This window comes from Scomber scombrus, chromosome 2 (genome assembly GCF_963691925.1).
Source record: "Scomber scombrus chromosome 2, fScoSco1.1, whole genome shotgun sequence".
Classification (NCBI taxonomy): domain Eukaryota; kingdom Metazoa; phylum Chordata; class Actinopteri; order Scombriformes; family Scombridae; genus Scomber; species Scomber scombrus.
The window spans coordinates 1,120,022-1,143,854 of record NC_084971.1 but is presented as its reverse complement, the minus strand read 5'-3'; the positions used below and the strand labels follow the sequence as shown (position 1 = coordinate 1,143,854).

At 39.2% G+C, this 23,833-nt stretch overlaps 1 protein-coding gene across 6 annotated transcripts in view; it reads left to right on the top strand.

Moving 5' to 3' along the window:
* tenm3 (teneurin transmembrane protein 3) overlaps positions 1–23,833 on the top strand; it is a 244,749-nt gene that overhangs the window by 128,543 nt on the left and 92,373 nt on the right. For all 6 annotated transcript variants that reach the window (XM_062427003.1, XM_062427030.1, XM_062427047.1 and 3 more), the window contains 7 exons: positions 2,299–2,415; positions 4,321–4,404; positions 5,394–5,518; positions 6,929–7,184; positions 7,577–7,678; positions 11,015–11,209; positions 21,093–21,293. In XM_062427003.1, the coding sequence (XP_062282987.1) occupies positions 2,299–2,415; positions 4,321–4,404; positions 5,394–5,518; positions 6,929–7,184; positions 7,577–7,678; positions 11,015–11,209; positions 21,093–21,293 (1,080 nt within the window). The remainder of the gene's footprint in view (positions 1–2,298; positions 2,416–4,320; positions 4,405–5,393; positions 5,519–6,928; positions 7,185–7,576; positions 7,679–11,014; positions 11,210–21,092; positions 21,294–23,833) is intronic.

Sequence of the window (23,833 nt, the reverse complement as noted above, 5' to 3'; positions counted from 1 at the left end):
GTGTTTGCAAGAAATATGAAATTATAATGGTCATATCATTCCCATCAAATGTACTGATCACTTCTGCTGCTACACTTTATTCCATTTTGAAACCGTTTCATTTTTTTAACTACCTCATGGTCTTTTCCAGCTGTTCTCTAACTGTTTTAGGGGAGTGTAACATTGCAGTTTTCTAGAGGGGCTTTAAACTATAGATCAGAGGTCACTAATAGGCAGACTGTGCTCCAGATCTGGACCCAGACCTGTACCTGATGAAATATTGAGGATTGTTACATTTTGCTGAGCGTTTCTATTTTAACGGGTGCAGCTTCTCCAGTTATTACTGTAAAAGTGAAGCGGCCCTCAGAAACTCACAGACCTCTGCACATAGCCAATCTTTCTCATGTGACACTGATCAGCCAATCAAATCAGTGCATTCGTGAGGTAAAAGCTAAAAGCTAAAACGACTCACTTTATTTAAAAAGCACAATCAAATGCTTTCTGTAATGCACTTTATTTTAAAGTGCCATCTTTATTTGATATAAGAAAACAAAATGTAATTATCTTTTTTCATTCTTATTTTATTTACTTTATTATTTATTTGAATCCCAAAAGTTGAGTGTAAATACTAATAAATGGTGTTGCCATACTCTAGAATTCTACTGTCTTTATTTGACAGTCTACAATCTAGCCACTAGACACAGATGCTGATGGAACTACAATGCTACTTCACTAATTGGACCTCAGTGAATTTTAACTGAAGACCCCTGGTTTAGAGCTTCAACTGGTCCACTTGGTTCCCAGGAAGACCAGGTCAGGTCCAAATTATATTCACTATAATCAGGTCCTGGTAGGGTTCTGTTGTGTACCATTAGGTCTGGGATCTTTGTGTGGTGCTTCATAATGATCACAAGAGAAGAATGACCATGGCTGCTTGTTAATTGGTGGAGCATCATGCTGCTGCCAGTGTTGATGTTCTCTCTCTGGGTCTCCTCAGGCTGACTGTAATACTGATACGTGTAAATGCAGACTGCTGCCTATACGGTATTAAATCGTATGTAATTCTGTGGGATTGATGAGGCAAAGCAGAAAATCAAATTCTGCTCCTTCAATTATAAAAATGCCACATCAGCTATGCAGCTCTTTTTCAGCAGGCTCCGTGCAGAATATATGAGTGGGAATGAAAGTGAGAGGAGGTGTGATGGTGAATACGGCTTCATGGGCCTGGATGTTGTCTCTCTTTTGTCTGGTTTACACCAACTTGAGATGGTTTGCTTTCTTTATTTTCGTGGTCTCAGAAAAATCTGGTTACATCTCAACTGAGATGTAAGTAGAAGTCACACACACTGAAAGAGATGGAGAGATGTGAGTGTTGTATTGCAATTGAGTGATGCATATACACTCAACTCTATCTATCCTACTGGTGTGTGTGTGTATGTGTATGTGTATGTGTGTGTGCTCCTTTGCTCATTTATTTAGTGTATCTAACCTGAGAGTATTGTAGATGTTATTCATGTTTTCAAAAACATCATTTCAACCAGGGCCCGAAATTAACTTTTTTTACTCAGTCTCTTCTAATTGTCCCACATTCTACTCTCAATAGCTATAAAGTCTCTGGGTATCCCACAATGCATTTGCAGCAACAGGTGATACACTGTATTTGGTGAGCCATTAGATTATTTGGCCTGCAGTGTTTATTTAGGCACAAGAAGTAAGATGAATATCAGGGCAGGTCAGAGAATGTGAAAGGTCACCAAATACAGTGTAACACCTGCAGTGATACGGGGGACATTAAATTGCACCGTGATAAAAGCTTTTTGTATTTTCCCTATTAATATGTCACTTTATTAAGTTCTTAAAAAGGCGAGAAAGTAATCATTTACATTTCCATCCAAATTTCTCTACTGAGCCAGAGTTGTCCCAGACACCGTCTCATTGTGTCCTGTGTGCTATTTTTACTGTCCCTCCCCGCGACAATGGGACATCCTCTGAACGCTACTGTTAATGCTCAGTACACTTAGTACTGTCCTGAGTGTGTACACACACACACACACACACACACACACACACACACACACATCCACATATCTTTCTCTTATTGTCTGTTGGTGACCCACATAGACATATCACCTAGTTTTTCTTGTCTTCTTTATCCCTCCAACATATGCTGCCTCTTTTTCTTCTCTTTTTATCTACTTTGTTTTTCTCCCCTTATTGCATATCACCTTATCCTCCTTCTGCTCTCTTCCTCTTCATTTTACACACTGTATTAACCATCCTCTCCCTCTCTTGCTCCCACCCCCTCCTCTCTCTCTACAGCTATGCACCTGTTTGGTCTCAACTGGCAGCTTCAGGAGACTGAGGGATATGGGGCGTTTGAAAATGGAGGAGGAAGAGATACGACTCCCAACACCTTCATGGTGTCCACAGACAATGGTGAGTTCTTACTTAAACACATTTTTAGCTTTTCTTCAGGAAAGTGACCAAGAATGTGATAAATGTTCACTTTAAGTGGCAAAAAAAGTGTTTGCTTCAGTTTACAGTATATTTCAGTTTAAACAGAAATGCATAATAGAAGTCATTCAACGTGCCTTTCCCTCAGCCAGCTGTAGTGTTGAATGTGTACACTCCTCATGATGCAACACTGCACTGTCCTCTTAAATGAATCCATATGCAGCTAGTAGAAGAGTAAGATTTCTGTTCAGTGTCAGTGTACAAGGTAGTTTAAAGAGCCAACTGAGCACATGGATAAAACATAAAGATCACTCCACATCAGCTGAGAATGTTTGTGATGTCTTGAGATGGAAAGAGGAGGAAACACACAATACCACTAAATTGGATGTCATTAAAAGGAATATTGATCCAATCCAAGCCTAACCAACCTTTCAGGCTTTGTTGCTCATGTAAAACCGTCTGTTCTCTTTCTCACAGGAAGCTGAAAATATGTTTGTGGATGCATTTGTGTAGGCTTTATTGATTCTCTGATGGAAGTGATCATCCAGCAGAGAATACATGTTTCATTTTAACAGATGTGTTTTTATATTTACATATCTGTATGAATGTACTGGTTATACTTTCTTTGTTTAGGAAGGTTAACAGCTTAGCAGAGCTATTAGTAATGCAATGTAAAGCATAATAATCAATACAATATAAAAATGCAAAGATGTTGTGTAAAAGTTGTTGTTGCACCTTCATTAAATCCTGGTTTGTTCATGTGTAGGTCATCTCATCCTGTCAATCAAGCTTTTATGAAGCCACATGTTCTCTCTCTGTCATATGTCACCATCATTTCCTCACTGTTAATGGGAGATGAGACATCAGAGAAGTAGAACACTTCCTGGAAGTTGTGAGGCTTTAAATGGTGTAAAAATGGAGAGTTAAATTTGAAAGGTTTCCTTCTCATTGACAAATATGCTTTAATGAGACTTGAGCGTTCAGCTGCTCTGGAGCTGCCCTTCGGTCACTGTTTAAATATGTGGAGCTACAGTATGTGAACCTATGAACTCTCTCTCAAGAGGTGAAAACGCTTTGTACAAAAAGTAGAGTGACTCAGAATCACACTCTTTGGACAAGAGGGCTTAGTACTGAAGAGAGAAATAAAGAATCAAGACTGAAGAGGAGGCAGAAACATGGTGTGACTTTCTTGACCAGGGAGTTTTATTACAATGCCATTAATTACCAAAACATTGAATGACAGATAAAGAGGCCAGTAGTGCAAGTGTGTTGTGTGAGAAAGAAAGATGTCATATGTTGCAGCTCTTACTAGTGTTACAAATGCTCATAAAGTCTAGACTGCCATACATATCTCACACACACACACACACACACACACACACACACACACACACACACACACACACACACCCACTCACTCATAATGTCCCTTACAAACTCAACACATAACAACTGAGTGCAGCAGCCACATTCTAAAATGTGATTTCAGTTGTCTCAAGATATCTATCTGAGAACTGTGAGAACTCAAAAGCTAACTAAGATATCACTCATAAACCAGAGCATATAGTCTTTATAAAAGCAGGTATCCATACGTTTCATAAATGGCTAATTATTTTTATTCATGACAAAGAAACCCAAAACTTTTTAGGTCAGGTTGAAATTTCAATTTGAAGTTTCACTCTGCAGATTAAATGAGCCCATGTGGAAAGTTGCTGGAGAGTTCAGCACCTCAGTAGAGTTATTGTTCAACCAGTCCTTTGTGTTGAATAATATTTTTTAATATTTTTTTGTCATTACAGAAAAAACATTATATGGATAAAAAGAAAATAAATAGAATAATTGTTTTGTTTTTTTCTGAACTCTCTGCCTGTGTTCTTCTCTCTGCAGGTAAAATGTTTCTTCTAGAGAACAACACCATAGACATAGGAGAGGTGGACGTGGGGAGACGAGCCATACAAGATGTCCCACCAGGTTCATTCTATACACATGCACACATACTAACAGCTCTGTCATGCCATGTTACTACACCACTGTACCACTGTGAAACAAGTGTTACATTTTTCACACAGAAAAATATACTAATGCATTAATGTATTTCTATATTGATATTAATGCATTTTATATTTATTGTTGCAAGTATAATTTAATATTGGCATATCATAAGGATTGTGCATTATGAGTGTTGAGCTTTACTTTGTAGATCATTTGGGTGCCTACAATGCAAACTAAAGATGACGTTTATTTTTACTGATTTTCCAAACATTTAAATGAAATGAGTTTTTACTTTCAGTTAACTTAAAATAAAACTGAAATGCTATAGTTTTAATGTAAAATAATTGTATGATACGGTCATTGAAATATGTGCTCATATTGTGAGTAGAGCCTGACTGATACTGGATTTTTGGGGCCGATGCCGATACCGATATTATGGAGTAAAACAATTATGATATCGATATATTAGCCGATATATACTTGTAGAATATATACATGAATGCACTTTTTTTTTTTTTATACAATGATCCATCGAATGTGGTTATCACTTGTGACAAAGATATGTAATTGAGACATATGTTACAGTTTAGGAACAAACCTTATTGTATTAAGTGACATCTGTAAACAAAAGTAAACTTCACTGTGAATTTAATAATAATGAAAAAACAGCTAAAAACACGTTCGTATCAAACTTGAATTAAGAAAAAGAATCAAATATCAAATGATACCTGTATAACTTTAAATAATAAAAAAAAATATTAACACATAGCGGACAACATACATTCCAATACCAATGTGTCAGTGATAGGTTAATATATAAGTATTGGAGTATCTAAAACTCCATGACTTTTCTATGTGTGAGTACAGGAGGTGATACAGAGAGGAAAATGATGGACATAATCTAGGACAGTTTAAATATTTAAATCACTGATTTCAACCGCTGCTTTTTGTTGTCGTCTTTATCAAAGGTGTGTTTTGGAGGTCGCAGCTATATATTGACCAACCACAGTTCTTGAAATTCAACATCTCCGTCCAGAGAGATGCTCTTGTTGGAGTGTATGGACGCAAAGGCATACCACCCTCACACACTCAGGTAAGGTGTGCATGCACGTACAAGTTAAAGTTCATTTATTCATAAAGCTTCAGCAAGTATCAACTAACCTAAGTTACCAAGCACTGCCGCATGTAAACAGTGTGAGCTGATGAGGACAAACTCCCAACAGAGTCCATTAGGAAAAGAAAGATGGAAGAAAATGTGTCCAAGTAAAAGAAATCCCCAATCAGGAGAGTAAAGCATGCAAAAGACGCAGATGTAAAACTGCCAAACTGACATGAACCATGACACAGAGAAAAGATGACATACAGTATGAGAAAAAAAATAAGATGTCCTTGTGGAGAAATGGGATCAACATCACAGCACAATTATTTGCAGCAGTCTGCTGTTAAAGAAAAAAAAAAACTGAAACAAGGACAGTGTTTTTATCTGGGTCCCTGAAATGAGATCCAGATAAAAAACTTATCAAATGGGATTCATGGCCCTGACCGTCTGTCTTTTTAGAGATCTTTGCCGAACAAACAAGAGATGAAGCTGTTTTTAACCTCCTTGAATCTTCTGACAACTTCTGCCTCCTGTAATGTCAGAACCCTAAGTCCCTTGTGCAACTTTGTATGTGTGTCTAGGTCAAGAGCTTTATGGATTCTTTGTTCATAATGAAGTAGATAAGCTTCTTACAAACCTAAACTGTCCATTTAATGACTACACTTACATCTCTGTGTGGTGAATCATGTCTTCTATCAAGGAACTAATCCACTTATCTGTAAAAGGCAGCGTTATACAATGCCACCCCTGTCACAGCTTAATGTTAACACTTCAGATAATAGACAAGGGTATGCGTGTCCTTGTCATAACCTAATCCATCTAAGTTGCCATTATTTCTTTATGGAGATGATTTTCAGGCTACTCACCCTTCGCTTAGAAAAAAAAGAGCATTTTATTCAGATAACTGTGTGTTACAGCAGCATGAGCTAATACTACTATCTGATGCTACAGCTGTCTGTGGTCATCTAGCTGTGTGCATATAAGATTTAAATGTCATTCAAACACAAGCAATAACAAGCAGAGAGAATCAGTTATACTCCTGTGATATTTGTTCTCAGTGTGGTGATACAGAAAGGTCAAGGGGTCGCCTAAAACATCACGATTTAAACTTTGACAAGAATACTCCTGAGCAAATGTTTTATTTTTTTAGTTGACAATGGTTCCAGATAAAAGATAAGTTGGTCATCAAAATCAACTTCCACTGAGGATCTTTTATATTTATATTAAATGTAATAAAACAGACAGTTGGACTGACCAGCATTGACTGTGCTAGTAATTACTAAGGCTAGAGGAAAGTTAGTTACAGATGGTTAGTTAACAATACTGTGTCTAAAGACACTTTTGTAATCATATGATGAATATATTCAAGTAATGGTTTTATTCTTGTGAATGTTCACCTTCCAGTATGACTTTGTGGAGCTGCTGGATGGCAGTCGTCTCATTTCCAAAGACAAGCGATCCCTCAGTGACATAGACGCAGGACATATATACTTAGCTGTTGGACACGAGGAGGAGTCTGGGGGAGGAGCCCGACACGCACGCTCAGTGAACGTGCACGAGGCCGGCTTCATCCAGTACCTGGACACAGGCATCTGGCATCTGGCGTTTTACAACGATGGACGCAACACAGAACAAGTGTCTTACAATACTATTGTTATAGGTGAGTCCCTGCAGTGTGTTTGCAGGACTGAATACTGTATGTATTTGAATTATTGGCGACATAATGTGAGTGTGCACAAGTGGACTTTGAAGTGTGCAATCTATACAACAATCTACAACATATAAAACATTACCCACTTGATGCGACCCACTAGGATGCACAGGAAATGGCAGAGAGCAGGGCAATTGGATGTTAGAATGTGTTGATTGGACTGAATGGCTGTAACTACGGCAACCACAGAGGGCCAGTCTCTCAGTGTTTTGTCGTTTGTGTGTGTGTGTGTGTGTGTGTGTGTGTTTATTATTTATTATTTATTTATTTTAAAATATACAGTTACCAACCTACCCAATTAACTTGCACCCTTCAACCACCTCTCTCTGTCTCCAAATCAGAGTCGATTATGGAGTGTCCTCAGAATTGCCATGGAAACGGAGATTGTCTCTCAGGAATATGTCACTGTTTTCCAGGATTTCTGGGACCCGACTGCTCTCGAGGTAAACACACACACACACACACACACACACACACACACACACACACACACACACACACACACACACACACAGACAGGTTCACTTAAGTCATTTTTGGGGTATCTACATAGACTTACCTTCATTGTGTTGTGCTGCTCACTCAACACAAAACCAATTTCAAAAACTCTTGTACCTATTAGTCACTTAGACACAAAATGATGACAAAATAGGGTCCAAATGTGTGACCAAAGGTAGGCTAGGTCAGACTACACACACAGATACACCAGCCCATTCTCATCCCCAAGGTGTCAAATAGCAATGCTTTGTCACGCCAACCAGTGTCTGACAGCGACACACACATTACCTTTTACCATCTGTATGAGATGCACCAGGTTTTCAACTACCTCCGATGTGAACCCATCTGCGTCATTATTATATAAGGTAAAATTTACTTCTTGGGAGGAATCGGGTTGGATGGATGGCTAGATTGCTGCATTGTTTGCTTCCCACTTCCCCCCATGATGACATTTCATGTGATCATTTTAATCCAAACCACAATCTTTCCCTAAACCAAATGGTGTTTGTGCCTAAACATAACCAGACCACACCAGTTGCTCTGAGCATGTAATATTGCTGTGGATAGGTCTACATATGAATTAGCTGAAAGCTCAGTGCGTCACTGTAGAGACGCCAAAAGCTACCTTTTGCATCTGCATGAGAAGCCAGAGGTAGCGTGACAAACTCCGTTATTTAATGAGGATGGGTTGCACTCACACACATAGCAGACCATGGTCACATCTGGAGACATTACACAGACTTACATTAATTTCCTGGAGGTTTACCCAAACCCTAAACATCACCACCACTTGCCTAACACTTACCCTAACCTTAACCTAACTCCAACCTTAACCACTGACCCAGAAATCTGCTTTTTTCCAAGCCGTCAATTAGCCAGTCCTTAGTCTGAAATTTGTCCCCAAAAGTAACCTATGACAGACCGCACACACACAAACACTCTGCCACCCATAGTGAGGCAGTAATTGTTGGGAGGTTGTTATCCCAGCAGGAAGTGTGGACTGCCTGCGCCGACTTAAGAGGAGAAAAGTTCTTGGCTGAGTGTGAGGAAGAAGACACATTTACTGTAAATTTAAAATTTAAAAACAGTTCTAAAACAAATCACATGATTGATCACATGAAGGAATAGCCAATCAAAGACAACATATATTATTACAATTTTTTAAAACATTCATTTTATCTGTGTAAAATCTTTAAGTCTCCGGGAAGAATTAACATTGCAAATAATTTACAATCTAATATATTAATTAGGTATAAATATATTAAAAAGTGATGAAATAATCAGAAATTGACTAAACTGGAAACAGCATTTTGCTATTTTTTGATTAGCTGATACACATTTTTATATATGCAAATGTACACATTTGTCCTGTGCATTCAAACACATTGTTTTATTCATCATATTCTATAAAATGTTCTCCTGGACCATAAAATAGTGATTGTGAATGTCTTTTTCACAAGATTAACCAAATAAAAGGATTAATCAAACATGTATTAATGATTGATGGGGTATTTCTGAATGTGAATTGGTGTAGAGACTAATTATGAGTCAGAATATGAACAGTATGTAAGGGTTAAAGGGACAATGGTTCTGGGATTCTCTATCACCTGTTAGAAAATATGACATTAAATATTGAGATTTTTTTTTTGGAACATTTTGAGACTTTAGTGCAGTTGTCTTCATTTTCAATTGAATGGCCTTCAGAGAAAGTGCAGTACACCTCTGACTTCATCACTCACCTCTGAAGGTAGAGAGATTTGGTCTTAATACCCTGGTGGCTTTTCTCTGCCAATATGGATTTTCTATTTTTGGACTGATAGCTGACCATTTTTATTTTAGGAAATGTCAGCTGTAGTGGATTTATTAGAATCAGTCCTGCAGTATTGACGAGCTCTAAAAAAGCATGTAATCCATCCAACTTCATCTTATCCATCACAAAGTGGACACACCACGCTGACTGCACAAGATCAGCATAATAAATTGCAATATTAGCCTCTTGTAGAAGCTGAATCTAATCTGTGACACTTATAGATGATCTCAGTCTTGATGGATTAGTGCCGTCTCCCAACACACACTTTTTAAAGCAGGTGGTTGTTTGGATGAGCAGAGCAGAGTGGGGCTTCCTCTCTCTCATGTATGTCAGTTACCAGACAGATCTTTGATGTAGCACAACTTACTAGGACTGCTTCCAACCAAATATTTTCCAAGTCAACCAATAATCAAATAATAGTTACTTCAAGTCATTAAGTCAAACTTTTATGATACTAATTTAATTATTTAAATTTAAAGTTTTTTGGGCAATAGAAAATGATTTGAGTTCCAGAACTGATACTGCTATATTACAGTGAAACAAAACCATGAAAAAAAAAGCTCTTTAGAATCTTTATTTTACAAGCACATGCATGAAGCGAGCCACCTGTTAACAACCTGTCAGAACATCCATCAAGGAGACTGAGTTACCTTTTTCAGTCCAGTGGGTCAGTCAGTTCTGTCAAATCCTTCCATCTCTCATCCTCCTGTCCTGCCAGCCAACCAGCAGGAAACTGTTCTGAAGCTGTCAGATATTTCCAGAGGAATCACTGCTTCTGTTATCACAGGACTGACAGTGGCTGACCAATGGTGTGACTTCTTTTTTCACCTCAGCCGGGTGTCGCCATGTGTCACCACTTCCCATATCCGTCATTTCAAATTAAAAGCCCTCTAGCTTTGTATACGTGGTCCAGCCATATTACGTTTTGACCTAATTTTGACAAGGTGCAGCTCCCAAATGGAGTTTGAAATTGTTTTTATTTCTATGACTGACCAACTAATGAAAACTCTGTCGACAAAGACTGCTCTCATCAATAAATGGTTGGTCAACTATTTGGGGGCAGCCCAACAACTTACAGTGACTGATTAGGAGGTTTGGTATTGACCACAGGACAGTTGAAAATGTTATGTGACAGTGGCAAATGACTGCATCAAGTACACGATAAGAGTCATTTGTCATTCACAGACATGAACATTCTCCTTTGACTATACGCTTATTATGCAAATAAGCCAGACCTCACTATGAGTAAGTGCATATGAATTATACATTTAATTATTTTACTCCTTTTGTGCACAGTTTTATAATCGTATAGACAAATGACCATGTACCCCAAATTAAACAAAATGTTGACTTTGACTATAAGGTCAAATTTGAACGCTTAAGGGGAGCTTTGGGGTTCAAGAGTCTAAATGATCAGTCTATAAAACCAGTGAGTCCAACTGATCCATTCTCCTGCTTGTGTCTGGTCCAGCTTCCTGTCCAGTGCTGTGCAGCGGTAATGGTCAGTACTCCCGTGGCCGCTGCCAGTGCTACAGCGGGTGGAAAGGCACTGAATGTGATGTGCCAGCTAACCAGTGCATCGACATCCACTGTGGAGGACATGGCATATGCATTATGGGCGCCTGCATCTGCAATACTGGATACAAGGGAGACAACTGTGAGGAAGGTAAACATATATTTAATTTCTTCCAAGGACACAAAGAGCTACATTTGTTTCACATAATGTTATTGAGAAAAGGTTAGCTGTCCCACTCTGGGTTACTGTGTCTGCATCATCAACACTGATACACGGAAATTTGGTGAATACTTGACTACCAAAGTAAATGTCAACATAAATATTTGATTACTTTTGAAACAGAAATATCTATACAATATCTATATAAAGCTAGGAATCTTTGTATGTATGTGTTTCCTTTGACTATCTCTTGAACTGTTCATCTGATCAACTCCACACTTGGTAAGTGCATTACTGGTGGGAAAAAAGGAGTGTTTTTTTTTGTTTTTTGTTTTTTTTTTGGTTAAATTTTACGGAAACATATTGCTGCCACACCAGAAAAATGAAAATGCTTCAGGATCACGTTACAACGTGAAACTTATCTTGTTATAACGTGAAACTTATCTTGTTATAATGTGCAACTTATCAGGTTATAACCAGGCGGGGAGTTCCGGTCCTCTGCAATGATGCCAACGAGGAAATAATTTAAAACTGCATTCTATCAAAAGGCCACCAGGGGGCGACCGTTTTGGTGTCAAAATGACTTCCGTCTCAATACAAGTCAATGGAGAATTCACCAACTTCTCACTTGATTTCTAACCTCAGTAAACGTTTTCAAAATGTGTTTATGGTCTCAATCGCTAGTTTTAAGCCTTCTTCAATGCAGTATGATGTTCATTTGTGAAATTTTGTCCTCCCTGATTTTATATTTGACGATAAAGCAGGGTATGCATTAGGGCGTGGCTATGTCGTGATTGACAGGTTGATTGGTTCACAGGTTCACGAGGGCGCCTCATGCTCCTCCTGATGCCCATATAAGTAGAATCTGTGTATTTATTTTTCCCGGCATGCACCTGAAATTTTCAAGATGGCGCTGCCCAGATCCGATACTATTGGCTTCCGAGCAGCAGTCCACAAACCAATGGGTGACGTCACGGATGTTACGTCCATTTCTTATATACAGTCTATGGTTATAACGTGGAACTTATGACTGTGAAAGTCACATTTGGTCTCAAGCAGAGCTGGACTGCCTGTATACCTACTCCCACACTTCCTCCGTATACCACAGCGTCATGAAACGATCTGCTGCTGGTGTGTGGAGAGGGGCACACCTACCCTCTATCTGATCATTTTGTGAGGCTCTATCTACGGTTAAAAAATGCTTTGGCCATTTCACCCTACCATGAAGGCTAAGGAGATCTGTCTTAGGGCACCCTAAAAGGAATCACACCACAACCTGTGCTCCCCTTAACATGTGTGTTAGTGTTTGTGGACTGTGGTGGCTCCTCCTACGTCAATGAATGAATGAACCTACCATAAGAGGGTAGGACTCATTCATCCTTCTTAATGCTGGATGAATGAGTCTGACCCTCCGTATACAGCCCCATACATTTTAAAATCCCTCTCAGTGTAAGCATATCACATGATCATCCACTGTGCTCAGTAACAGCACGATCCTGTCATGTCTCAATCCAAGCATGAAGTACACTTAATATCTAAATGAGCCACATCCCTATCCGTTCTCAGCACACCGTTGCCTCATTCAAATATGAGTTTCACATTATAACGAAATAAGTTTCAGTATCACGTTATAACGTGAAACTTTTCACGTTATAACATGATTTTTTTTTTTTTTTCTGGCATGGCAGCAATACGCTTGTACAATTTGGACATGCAATACACTTAACATTAATAAACTTTGAATACAATAGGGATTAGTGGCCCACTCTGCTCAGGGTGGATCTTCAGGGATCTACCAACTCCTGCATGTCAGGGTGAGAGCAGAGACGAGGTGAGAGACTAGTCAGAGAAAAATGCTCTAAAGTAGACAACTGCAGAGTTTTTAATCAATGATGGAAACTCTGACCAAGTGTTGAAAGCATACTGTTAGCAGCATGTTTAGCAGCTCAGCAGTGAATGTCTACACAGGAAGTGTTCAGGTACATGGTTGAGCATACGTCATCTGTGTTCTGGAAGCTCTTTGAGCCCAACACATAGTGACTGTACTTAAGCGTTTAAAATGACAGAAATACTTCCTCGGGCAGTTCAAAATAGGTTTGTCTCAATGCTCTGAGACTGTGGTGACTGTGAAGCTCAGAAAGCACAGATCTTTGGAGCAAAAATACCCACTCAGATCTAAACTGAAGACACAGAAAATAAGAAAAATCGAAGATCCTAATGTGATCGATGCATATTATTTTGTTTTTAAATGCAGCTCTTATTTTACTTGCAATGAGAACATTTATCTACTATTAGAGTTCTAAAGAGCCTATTATTTATATCATCTGTGCATAATAGAATGTTCTTTCATGTTGCTGGTGTATACTCATTCACACCACATATCAACTGTGTTCATTTTTCTATGTGTTGAAGTACCAGCTGGAGGCCAAACAATCAGCCCATTCTGAACGGGCACTGCAATAATAATTCATAATTGGTTTCATTTCAACGTTTACATCTTTTTAACCCATATCATTGCTTTAGAGGACCTGACAGGATGCTGTGAATGTTAGTGAAACTGAGCCAAGCTGTACTTTATTTTTTATTTTTCCCTGCAGCCAACTAGACTGAGCTAGACTGACTATTTGTTCACACGCCGTCACTTTCTCTGTCCTTGTAATCTTGAATATGGTACAGTAGATATGTTTGCAGCACAATTATGATTTTACTGGATGATTTATTATAGTTCTGTGATGTCATGTAATCCTGCCATCCTTTTTTGTTACAGTAAGAAAGACACTGGGGTTTCTTTTGTTTGACTTTAGTGCACATTACTCTGCAACTCATTTTTGGCATATTTAAGTGACATAATTGTGAACATACCCAATGGCAAGAAATAATTAATGTATAAAATAAAGAATACTATTATAAATAATAATTCACTTTCACTATTTCTACATGATTATCTGTGTCCTGTACTAAATTCTCAAGTACATAACATGTATTTGTTACAGGTCCAGGTTCTATAAAGTTCAAAAGCTAATAAACCCACTGACCTGTATGTAAGCATCAGCGAGAATCAACCCTGAGGTGAAGCTGCTGACAGGTAGTTTGTTAAACTAGTGTTGCTGCAACGGGGTAAATTAATTTACTCCAATCTGTCTGTCACACACAAATACACAGACATGATTACTGTCCAATTGCCGACAGGTAGTTGGCTAAAATAGGCTACAAGCTAAACTAATTTAATCTGAACTGATCAATACTAATCTGCTATTCGCTGGCTGGACACACACAAACACACACACACAAAGGTTGACACTCATGTACTTGCATTCACAATAAGTGTGTACAAATGAAGACACAAAGGCATGCTCACGCTGTGTACACATACACACTCATACAAATATGCAAATAGATATACAGTCAAAGGGGACAGTAACCAGATTAGTTTCAGATTAGTTCAATCCTCGGTCACACTAATCCTTTGTGAGCGTGTATGTGAGGGAGACAGAAGGAGAGAGTGAGAGAGTCTGTCCTGAACAACAGAGTGTGTGTGTGTGTGTGTGTGTGTGTGTGTGTGTGTGTGTGTGTGTGTGTGTGTGTGTGTGTGTGTGTGTGTGTGTGTGTGTGTGTGTGTGTGTGTGTGTGTGTGTGTGTGTGTGTTAATCCCATTTACAGCTGCTGAATCTGCAAATTATGTCAAAGATGCCATATAGGATTTCAGTGAAAAATGAAATATAATGTTAATTTGTCTGTGCAAGCAACCTATAAGGAACACATAGTCAAAACCATGCACATTAATGTATAACTGAGAGGAAGAGAATATAACCCACCATACAGTTTGTAGATTGTCCTGAAAGAACAACATTGATTGGTACTCTGGTTTTGGTCCATCACTTGAGGTGGTAGGTTTTAGATTTTCTTCAGCAGCCACTCCTTTTAGTTTAACTCCATTAATCCAGTCAACCTGTGTCAGATTTATGCTTTATATATTGCGGCCATGAAAAGTAAACATCAACCATATAGACAAGCAAACCCAACAGGAGTGTTTTGTGGTTGAGTTATTAGCAATCCGCGTCTCTCTGTAAGGTGTCTGTCTGCAGGCTTCTCCATTCACAGTGCTCTCCACCTGGGTCACCGTTTCCAGTGTTCACCTGTTCATTCCCAGCAAGGTGTCAGGGCTGGAGTCTCAGTGCTTTGGGAAGCGGGCGACCAGCTTTTGGCCTGTGGGCTAAGGCTGTGAGAGTGATGAGCTGAAGCATGTCTAGTCTTTTAGGAGACAGGTGTTTATGTTTTTGAACTGATCCATCACAGATGCTGGAGGTTTCCATCAAAGTGAAACAGGGAGGGACATTACACGGTGTATGCCAACAAAGGCAGTATGAAATGCTTTGATTGTGGGGACGTGGAGCACAAATGGATCGCTTGCAGGCAGACTGAGTTGGCAGATGCTGCTGCTCCGTGGAGTGGAGGCACCCTGCCGACTGAGCCCGAGGCAGGAGAGGGATGCAGCGGGCAGGCAGACAGTCAGGCCAGGGTAAAGTGAGTTGTTTCAGGCAGAGAAACAGGAGCAGAGGAGGAATGGCAGCAGAAGTAGAGAAAGAGAGTGAGGAAAGTAAAGACAGGAGGGGGAAAGGACCGGCAGCTTAACCTGACCAAAGTCAGGCTGCTGGTGCAAAGGTGAGAGAGGAAGAGCTGTGTGTTATGGAGAGTGTTGCTGGTGAGGATGTGGAGGAGGAATTGTATCTCTGTTACAGGCTCATAGTCACACAGTGAAGATGTGTACACACTACAGGAAATCAATAGCTTCCTAGATAAAACTTTTGGAAAATCTGTAAATGTATCTGAGTATTTTCCAGTTGCAGAAAAATGTATTGAGTTTGTTGAATTTGCAGAAAATAGTCAGTGGTGATTTGTTAGATGGAGAAAAAAAAAGTTTGTCTGAGAAAACACGACAATTCTCAGAAAGATGATTTAGAAGTAAGAGGTTCAAATAGATTAGGACTTTAATAAGTAAAGTCATGATAAATGTGTTGCACTGGGTGATCTTTCTCTTACAGTTTCCTCTACCTGTTTATATCATCTATCTATCTATCTATCTATCTATCTATCTATCTATCTATCTATCTATCTATCTATCTATCTATCTATCTATCTATCTATCTATCTATCTATCAGGTAAGGGTTACTCAGCTCTTTGAGTAATCAACAGAAGAGGACAGTCATTTCAGAAATGATTACACAGAAAATTGTGGACATTCTTCATGCAGGAAATGCACAGCGACTAAGAGAATGAGGCAGACTGGGGTTTGTGTTGGAAGGGCCAGTATATTCTGTCTCATGGGACTAATGTCTCTGCTGGTGTAGAACTTCTCTTTTCTACAGGGCTTGATGTTAATATCATCTCCACCACAGAGATAGTGACTTACAGGTCTTTAGTGATCAGAATGGAGCAAAAATACAGGACATATTTTTCTGTCTCTTTAACATCTATACTCCGAATCAGGGCTCAGACAGGCCGGACATCTTTCAGGAAACAGAGGATTTCTTAAAGCTGTGTGATGAGAGCGAATGAGTAGTGATTTGCATTAGACAGAACAGAAGAGGAACATCATTTACAGTCTTCCTCCACTGTATCACAGGTGTACACTTAGGTTAGGGTGTTGGATGAGAATACGGGTACAGCCAGTGAATTCTGTCTGAAATTTGAGACGTTCTGAGGAATCTGGAGTGAAAAGAAGAAGGATTTTGAGTCCCTGAGTCAGCAGTGGGAAGTGGAAAAAAGTATGTATACAAGTTTTCTGTCAACAGTATACAAGTCATTCCATAGTGAAAGTCAAAAGAGTCATTCAGGATTTAGAAAAAGAAATCAGGGATTTAGAAAACAGCCTATTCACTCACAATGACACTGATATTTGCAAGTAAAAGAAACAGGAATTAGGTTCATTATTGCATGAAAGAGTTTAAAGGGGCTTTGGTCAGGTCATCGTTCACCAATGTTAAAATACATGGATTCTCACACCTTGTACTTTAACCTGAAGAAGTCCCTCTCTAAGACCAAACAGATGGTATGTCTCTGTCTCTCTGATGGTACAGTGATGACTGACCTGGTTGAGATGAGACAATGAGTTGTACAGTACCCCCTTCAGGATGGAGGACTGTAACGGAGAGTGCATGGACAAGCTACTCAGAGGGCTTCCTCTGCTGAGCTCTGAGGACGGAGCTGTCCTGGATGCCAACATCTCCCTGGGGGTCCTGACTGCTGCTGCAGGTCAGATGGCTCCTAGCAGAGCTCCTGGACTGGATGGACTGCCTACAGATTTGTATAATCTTTACTGGAAGTGTGTGGAATCCAAGCTGTGGGAGGTGCTGCAGGAGTGTTCTCAGACAGGCCGGTTACTGGCATCCTGTCGGTATGTGGTTCTTTCACTTTTACCCAAAAAAGGAGTTTTGGCTTGGAACTGGAGACCTGTGGCTTTGTTGTGCACAGACTATAAACTTCTTTCAAAAGTGCTCGCCAACAGGCTTAAAATCTTTCTGGGAATAAGAATCCACAGAGAGCAGTCACACTGTGTACTGGACACATTCATCATGGACAATGTTCTTCTCAGAGACTTATTTGACATGTGATGTTGGCATTGTATCATTCGATCAGGAGAAAGCATTTGATAGGTTTGACCATGGTTTTCTGTTGGTTTTGGATATAGTTTAGTGTCAGGTCTGAGTTTGTTGTCTAAGGAAGCTGTTTGGTGAAAGTGGGTGGTGGGCAGGTGAGCAGTCCAGTATGGGTTCATATTGGGCATTAGACAGGGATATCTTATCTCTGGACAGCTGTACTCTTTAGACTTTCAGCCTCATCTGGATAGATTAAGATCCAGGCTATCAGGATATGTGTTACTAGGGTTACCACAATGGAGATTCTAACATGTTTGGAAACTGATTGCTTCACTTTTACCCAGCAAACTTCATAACCAAATTAAAGTTAGATTAATAAACAACGCAAAGGTGAACAGATTGTTTTAAAGTAAGTTTACTCTCACATTGCTCTTAGATGGTTGCAAGTAAGTTTACTCTTGGACCTTAAGTTATCTTACTAAAGACGTGTATGTGATATTACACCATTACTTCAACTTAATTGACTTTGTTATATGAAGTCATGTGAATTTCCTAAATGTTAACTCAGTATGTTTTAAATGTAAGCTATAGTTATAGTAAATGGAATGCATTTGTATAGTGCCTTTCTAGTCTTCTGATCACTCAAAGCACTTTTATACTACAAGCCACATTCACATATTGATGGCAACGGCTGCCACACAGTGTGCCAACCTGTTCATCTGGAGGAACTAATCACAGACACACACACACACACACACACACACACACACACACACACAGCAATAGCACAACCTTTGGGAGCAGTTCGGGGGTTTAGGATCTTACACAAGGAAACTTGGACATGTGGTCTGGAGGAGGTGGGAATCGAACCACTGATTAGTGGACAACCCACTCTACCTCCTGAGCCACAACCACCCCAGTGGTTAATTGGATGAAGTGAGGCGATCAGTTTCCAAACTTTTCCAGACATTGAACTTTAACAAGAGTTCATCAACAATTATTAGAAAAATCATCCTCTCATGTACAAAAATAACTCTTATATAATGGTTCATATGGCTTATATTGGCCATAAAGCCCTTCTTTTGAAAAGTGAACATTTCAAAATGCTGCCAGATGAGATTGTTTCAGCTGGTAAAAAGGTAACATTTACTGTCTGAGTAAGTTAGATTGAATAAAAGTATTTCTGTGAACTAGTGCCTCCTTTATCAGTTAACCACTGATAGTAAACTCAACATTTTGGTTAAAATCTAGTAAACGTGTTATTTCAAGTAAAGTGTACTATTTGCTTTTACAGTGCAGGAAACCTCAACTCAGGGATGCAGGGAATGAACATTTTGGGTGCTTTTCTGGCAGCAGAGGAGTTTCAGAGGAAGAACTGAGAGTATGCTATGGAGAGAGTGTGTGCCAGACTGTCTAAATGGAAATGGCTGCTACTCCAGCTTTCCTGTAGGGAAAGGGTCTTAATCGTCAATAACCTGGTTGCCTTGAGCCTTTGGCACAGACTGATAGTCTTACCTCCACCAAAGGGCCTGGTTGAAGAAATTCAGGTAACAGTTGAATTTCTTCTGGTCTAGGCTGCACTGGCTGAGATCAGAGACACTGTACCTGCCAGTGCAGGAAGGAGTACAGAGCTTGGTAGACATTGCATCACTTTCAGGCTTTCAGGCTGCACACAGCTCAGAGACTGCTTTTCAGTTTTGGCCTGCCATTTACACACACTGAGGAGGGCTGGATGTTTAAAATACAACACACACTTGTCTGAATGTTTCATGGCATTTATGTTCTATAGCACAAATAATAACCACCACACGACACAGAACAGATCATTTCCTGTGAACAAAAGGTTTCATTTTCCTCCTCTGCATTTCACCTTTTCATTCATCCATTACATAATGCAGCAGAAAAAAGAACAGCAGATATCTGTGTTGGTTCTTTGGTCTTGGCATCTGATGCAACGTAGAAGCCTCAAATGACACATGCCAGTTATCACTTTCAGTGTCTTTGGGCTTTCATGATTACTTCCATTAAGGTGATTATAAAATTTCAAAACCCTCTTTTGAATGTTTATTATGAGTGGGTATCATCCTTATTCTGCTCTACATGCAATATTTGGAGTTTTCCATTGGATGTGAAGAAGGGATTTGTAGAATTGTGCTTTCAGAGTCTCAATTTGGTGTTTGTCCCATTTTGTAAAATCTTGGTTGGTAACTGGACCCTATACCTTGCAACCATTAAAGGAAATATGTTCTATGTCCAATATTTTAAGCCAGATTTGAATTGGGATGTTTGACTTCATGAAAAAGCCCGTTTTTATTGTCTCTCAGGTCATTCACAGCTTCTGTAATTGAATAGTTAATGTTGTTTGAATTGAACTCTCCAATTGCAGTGATATCTTATTTATTCACTTATTAACATATGTAATAAAATAAATATGCATTTATTCACTCGTTGTCTGTAGCTTTGGTTTAAAGCATAGAACTTGGATGCCTGTATCATTACACACTACTTCAGACCTGAGACTCATCCAAATAGTTTTCTATGACTTAATCTGTCACAAGGGAAAAATAAAAGCGGGTGGTTCCCTGGTCATTATGAGGTTTTTATATTAATAAATGTCGATTTTTCTATATTGGAATATCATAATTGTTGTCTTGGTTAGATGAACTGTCAGGGCCCAGGTCTGGAAGAATTGTTACAGAAGATCAATGTGCTGTGTCTGTTAGGATGATGTCAGATGCTGCAGACTGTTCTGGTGCCCTTGAGTGTTCATTAATGTGAATGTTGACAGACTCAAGCTGCATCCATGTCTGCCCCCCCCCCCCCCCCCCCCCCCCAGCTTTGGGGAAAGAAGTCTGTATGTTTTTTTGCCAATCTTGACAGTGCACTTGTTGTTTGTGTACATTGAGTTAATGAGGTCATAGGTTTTACCCCTGACACCACTTTTTAACAGTTTATACAGCAGACCCCAAATTGGGGTGTGCAGAACCTATTATCAGGGTTTCAAATATAGGGGCAGCTAAGAACTATGTTACATTATATTTTATGTTATGTTATGTTATGTTATGTTATGTTATGTTATGTTATGTTATGTTATGTTATGTTATGTTATGTTATGTTGAATAACACTTTTGTCCGACATGGTAGTTTCCAACCCAGCACCATGCACAGTCAACAGAAATCAACCTTTCATAGTTTGCTTGTAACATTTTGTAGAAATGTTTTATTTCTAATTGAATTACACATCTATTTATGTCTGTCTTCATTTCTCTGTCTCCAGTGGATTGCATAGACCCCAGCTGTTCGGCCCATGGGGTGTGTATTCATGGTGAGTGTCACTGTCAGCCAGGCTGGGGAGGAGCCAGCTGTGAGATTGCAAAGGCCATGTGTCCAGACCAGTGCTCAGGTCACGGCACTCATAACGCTGAGACCAGCACCTGTACCTGCGACCAGAACTGGACCGGACCTGACTGCTCCTTAGGTGCGTGTTACGTGTCGTGCAATGTGATGTAATGTAACAATCTGTCAGATGATAGATTTTTTATTCTTCTTACAGGATATTTAACAACAGTAAACTCTTTCTTTATGGTGTTTGTAAAAGCAATGTGGCACCATGCTTTACGGAGTTAATAAAGTGCTTTACAGGATCATTAAGAGATGATAAAGAAGAGCAGGATCAGCATAAAATGAAAACAAAAAAGCAATTACAGAGCACAACATGATTAAGATAACAGTCATAGACATGTGAGCCCTGTAGGATCAGGCAGAAAAGATGTGATACATGGTTTGTGAAACAACTCATGAGACATAAGGTGAATAAAACAACCTGTTATGCAAAGTCTGAACCTGTTCACATAATTCACAGTCAGGAGGGATTTTAAGGATGATAGTGCTTTCTCAGGCACTCTGTACTCTTACACTGCTTAGGTGCCCTGATGGTAAAAACATGTGCACTTTAGTCAGAAGTTTGAAAATGCCAGGGGTCAAGGTCAGTGACATGATTCGAGTCTAAACTACATTAAGGCCAGTGATATATCTAAATCACTTCTTTACACAACAGGCAGCTAATGAATTATCATGGTCTAAAGATGTTTTTGTCTCTTTGGTTTGTAGTAGCTGCAAACATATTCATCTAAAGACCAAATTACAGGAAACCTGGAGAGTTGTCTACAGCATCATAAAGAGTTTTGCTACAGTAGTGTTAAGTTAGGGTTCAGGGTTGCCATGCAAACTGTAGATACAATATAACAAAGTGAGTCAACTCCCTGGTCTGAACACTACAGCACTAACCACAGTCATTCTACATACTTTTAGTCATGTTCAGATGAGACAACAAACCCTTCTGGTTGCACAGTTAAACTAATAGATTTGGCATTTAACATGTACGTATCAAAGCAAAAATCCATATATTTTACATGAGAAAAGATCATAATATCAAGTTATATATAGACATTAAATTATGTTTTTAAAATGTATTTTTGTTTATATATTACTGTCTTTATATTGAATACAAAATCCAACTTCCAATACATATATATATATATTAGACACACTTGAAAAATTGTGAACCTTTCCTTTAAGGTTTAGGCATGGATCCTGCTTGATTGAGGTTGGGGAAACATCCTGGTTATGATTAAAGGTCGGAGTTAAACGCTTTGTTTACCAGTCCATTCATCTCAATCTCCTCCACAAAAGTGTTTGCAGTTCCATAATGGTGTCACACTATAATCCAACTTGGCTCCTGACAGACATGGGTCATATATGTATGTAATGTTTATTATTGTATCCTTTATTTAGCCAGGAAGGTCCATTTAGATACAGGGAGACCCGGTCAAGATGGCAGCATAAGCAGTTTGACATCATTTCACATGATAGAACACATACAATACATAATAATGACAATAACAGGTTATTTTTTGACGTTAACCAAATCACCAGTGTTATCATTTTACTAGTGAATAGTCTCCCATTTTCTGTTGCTGTAGAGAGAGAGAGACAATACAGAGAGAGAGACCTAAAGAGACAGCACTGATGCAGAAAAAGAGGTGAAAGAAAAAATCTGAAGGAGGAAGCCAGTTCAGTAACAGATGGCTTGACATAAAAACAAACACAGGACGTGTGTGTGTGTGTGTGTGTGTGTGTGTGTGTGTGTGTGTGTGTGTGTGTGTGTGTGTGTGTGTGTGTGTGTGTGTGTGTGTGTGTGTGTGTGTGTGTGTGTGTCGGTGTGTCGGTGTGTGCTCTCACTTCTATTTGTGTTGCCTTGGGCTGCTACGCTGAGCATTGTCTTGTCAAAACCATCAAAAACACATCCAATTAAGTACGTGGATGTGACTCTTTGTACAGCACGCACACACACACACACACACACACACACACACACACACACTCATACACAAACAAAATAAATACACGTACCTTTGGTTCAGTTATGTTCTTGACCTTTTCTTAGGAACTGTGAAAAAGATCCAAAAACACACATTCAGCAACACACACACACACACACACAGACAGACATACACCCTGAGGCACCACAGGCCCTTACACACACAGTTTAGCAAGTACAGCATTTAATTTTGCATTTATATTACATTATATTTACATTTACTTGATTAAAACACACACACACACACACGCAGTTGTGCAGCATCACAGACACCTACACACACACACACATACAGGTGAATTAGGGACAGACTTAAGGGAAAAGCTTCAGCTCTTAATTGATTTTTTTCATTCATTTTCCATCAACTTGTCTGGACAGGTCATTATGGTCTAGAAGAAAATCAGTGCTACCTGATCCAGAACTACTTTCCTGTCCTCCTCTCTATTCAACTCTTCAGTGCAGTGCTGTTTGGATGAACACAATATATCACATTGTCAGCACTATTAATAGCTATTAATTAATAACTGTTAATACGTTTTTTATATAGATCTGTTCGTTTCTGCTGCTTCCAAAAACAGTAAAGATACTTCCACGGCCTCCATTGTTTTTAATGCTATTCAGGAAGGTTTTTTTTTTTT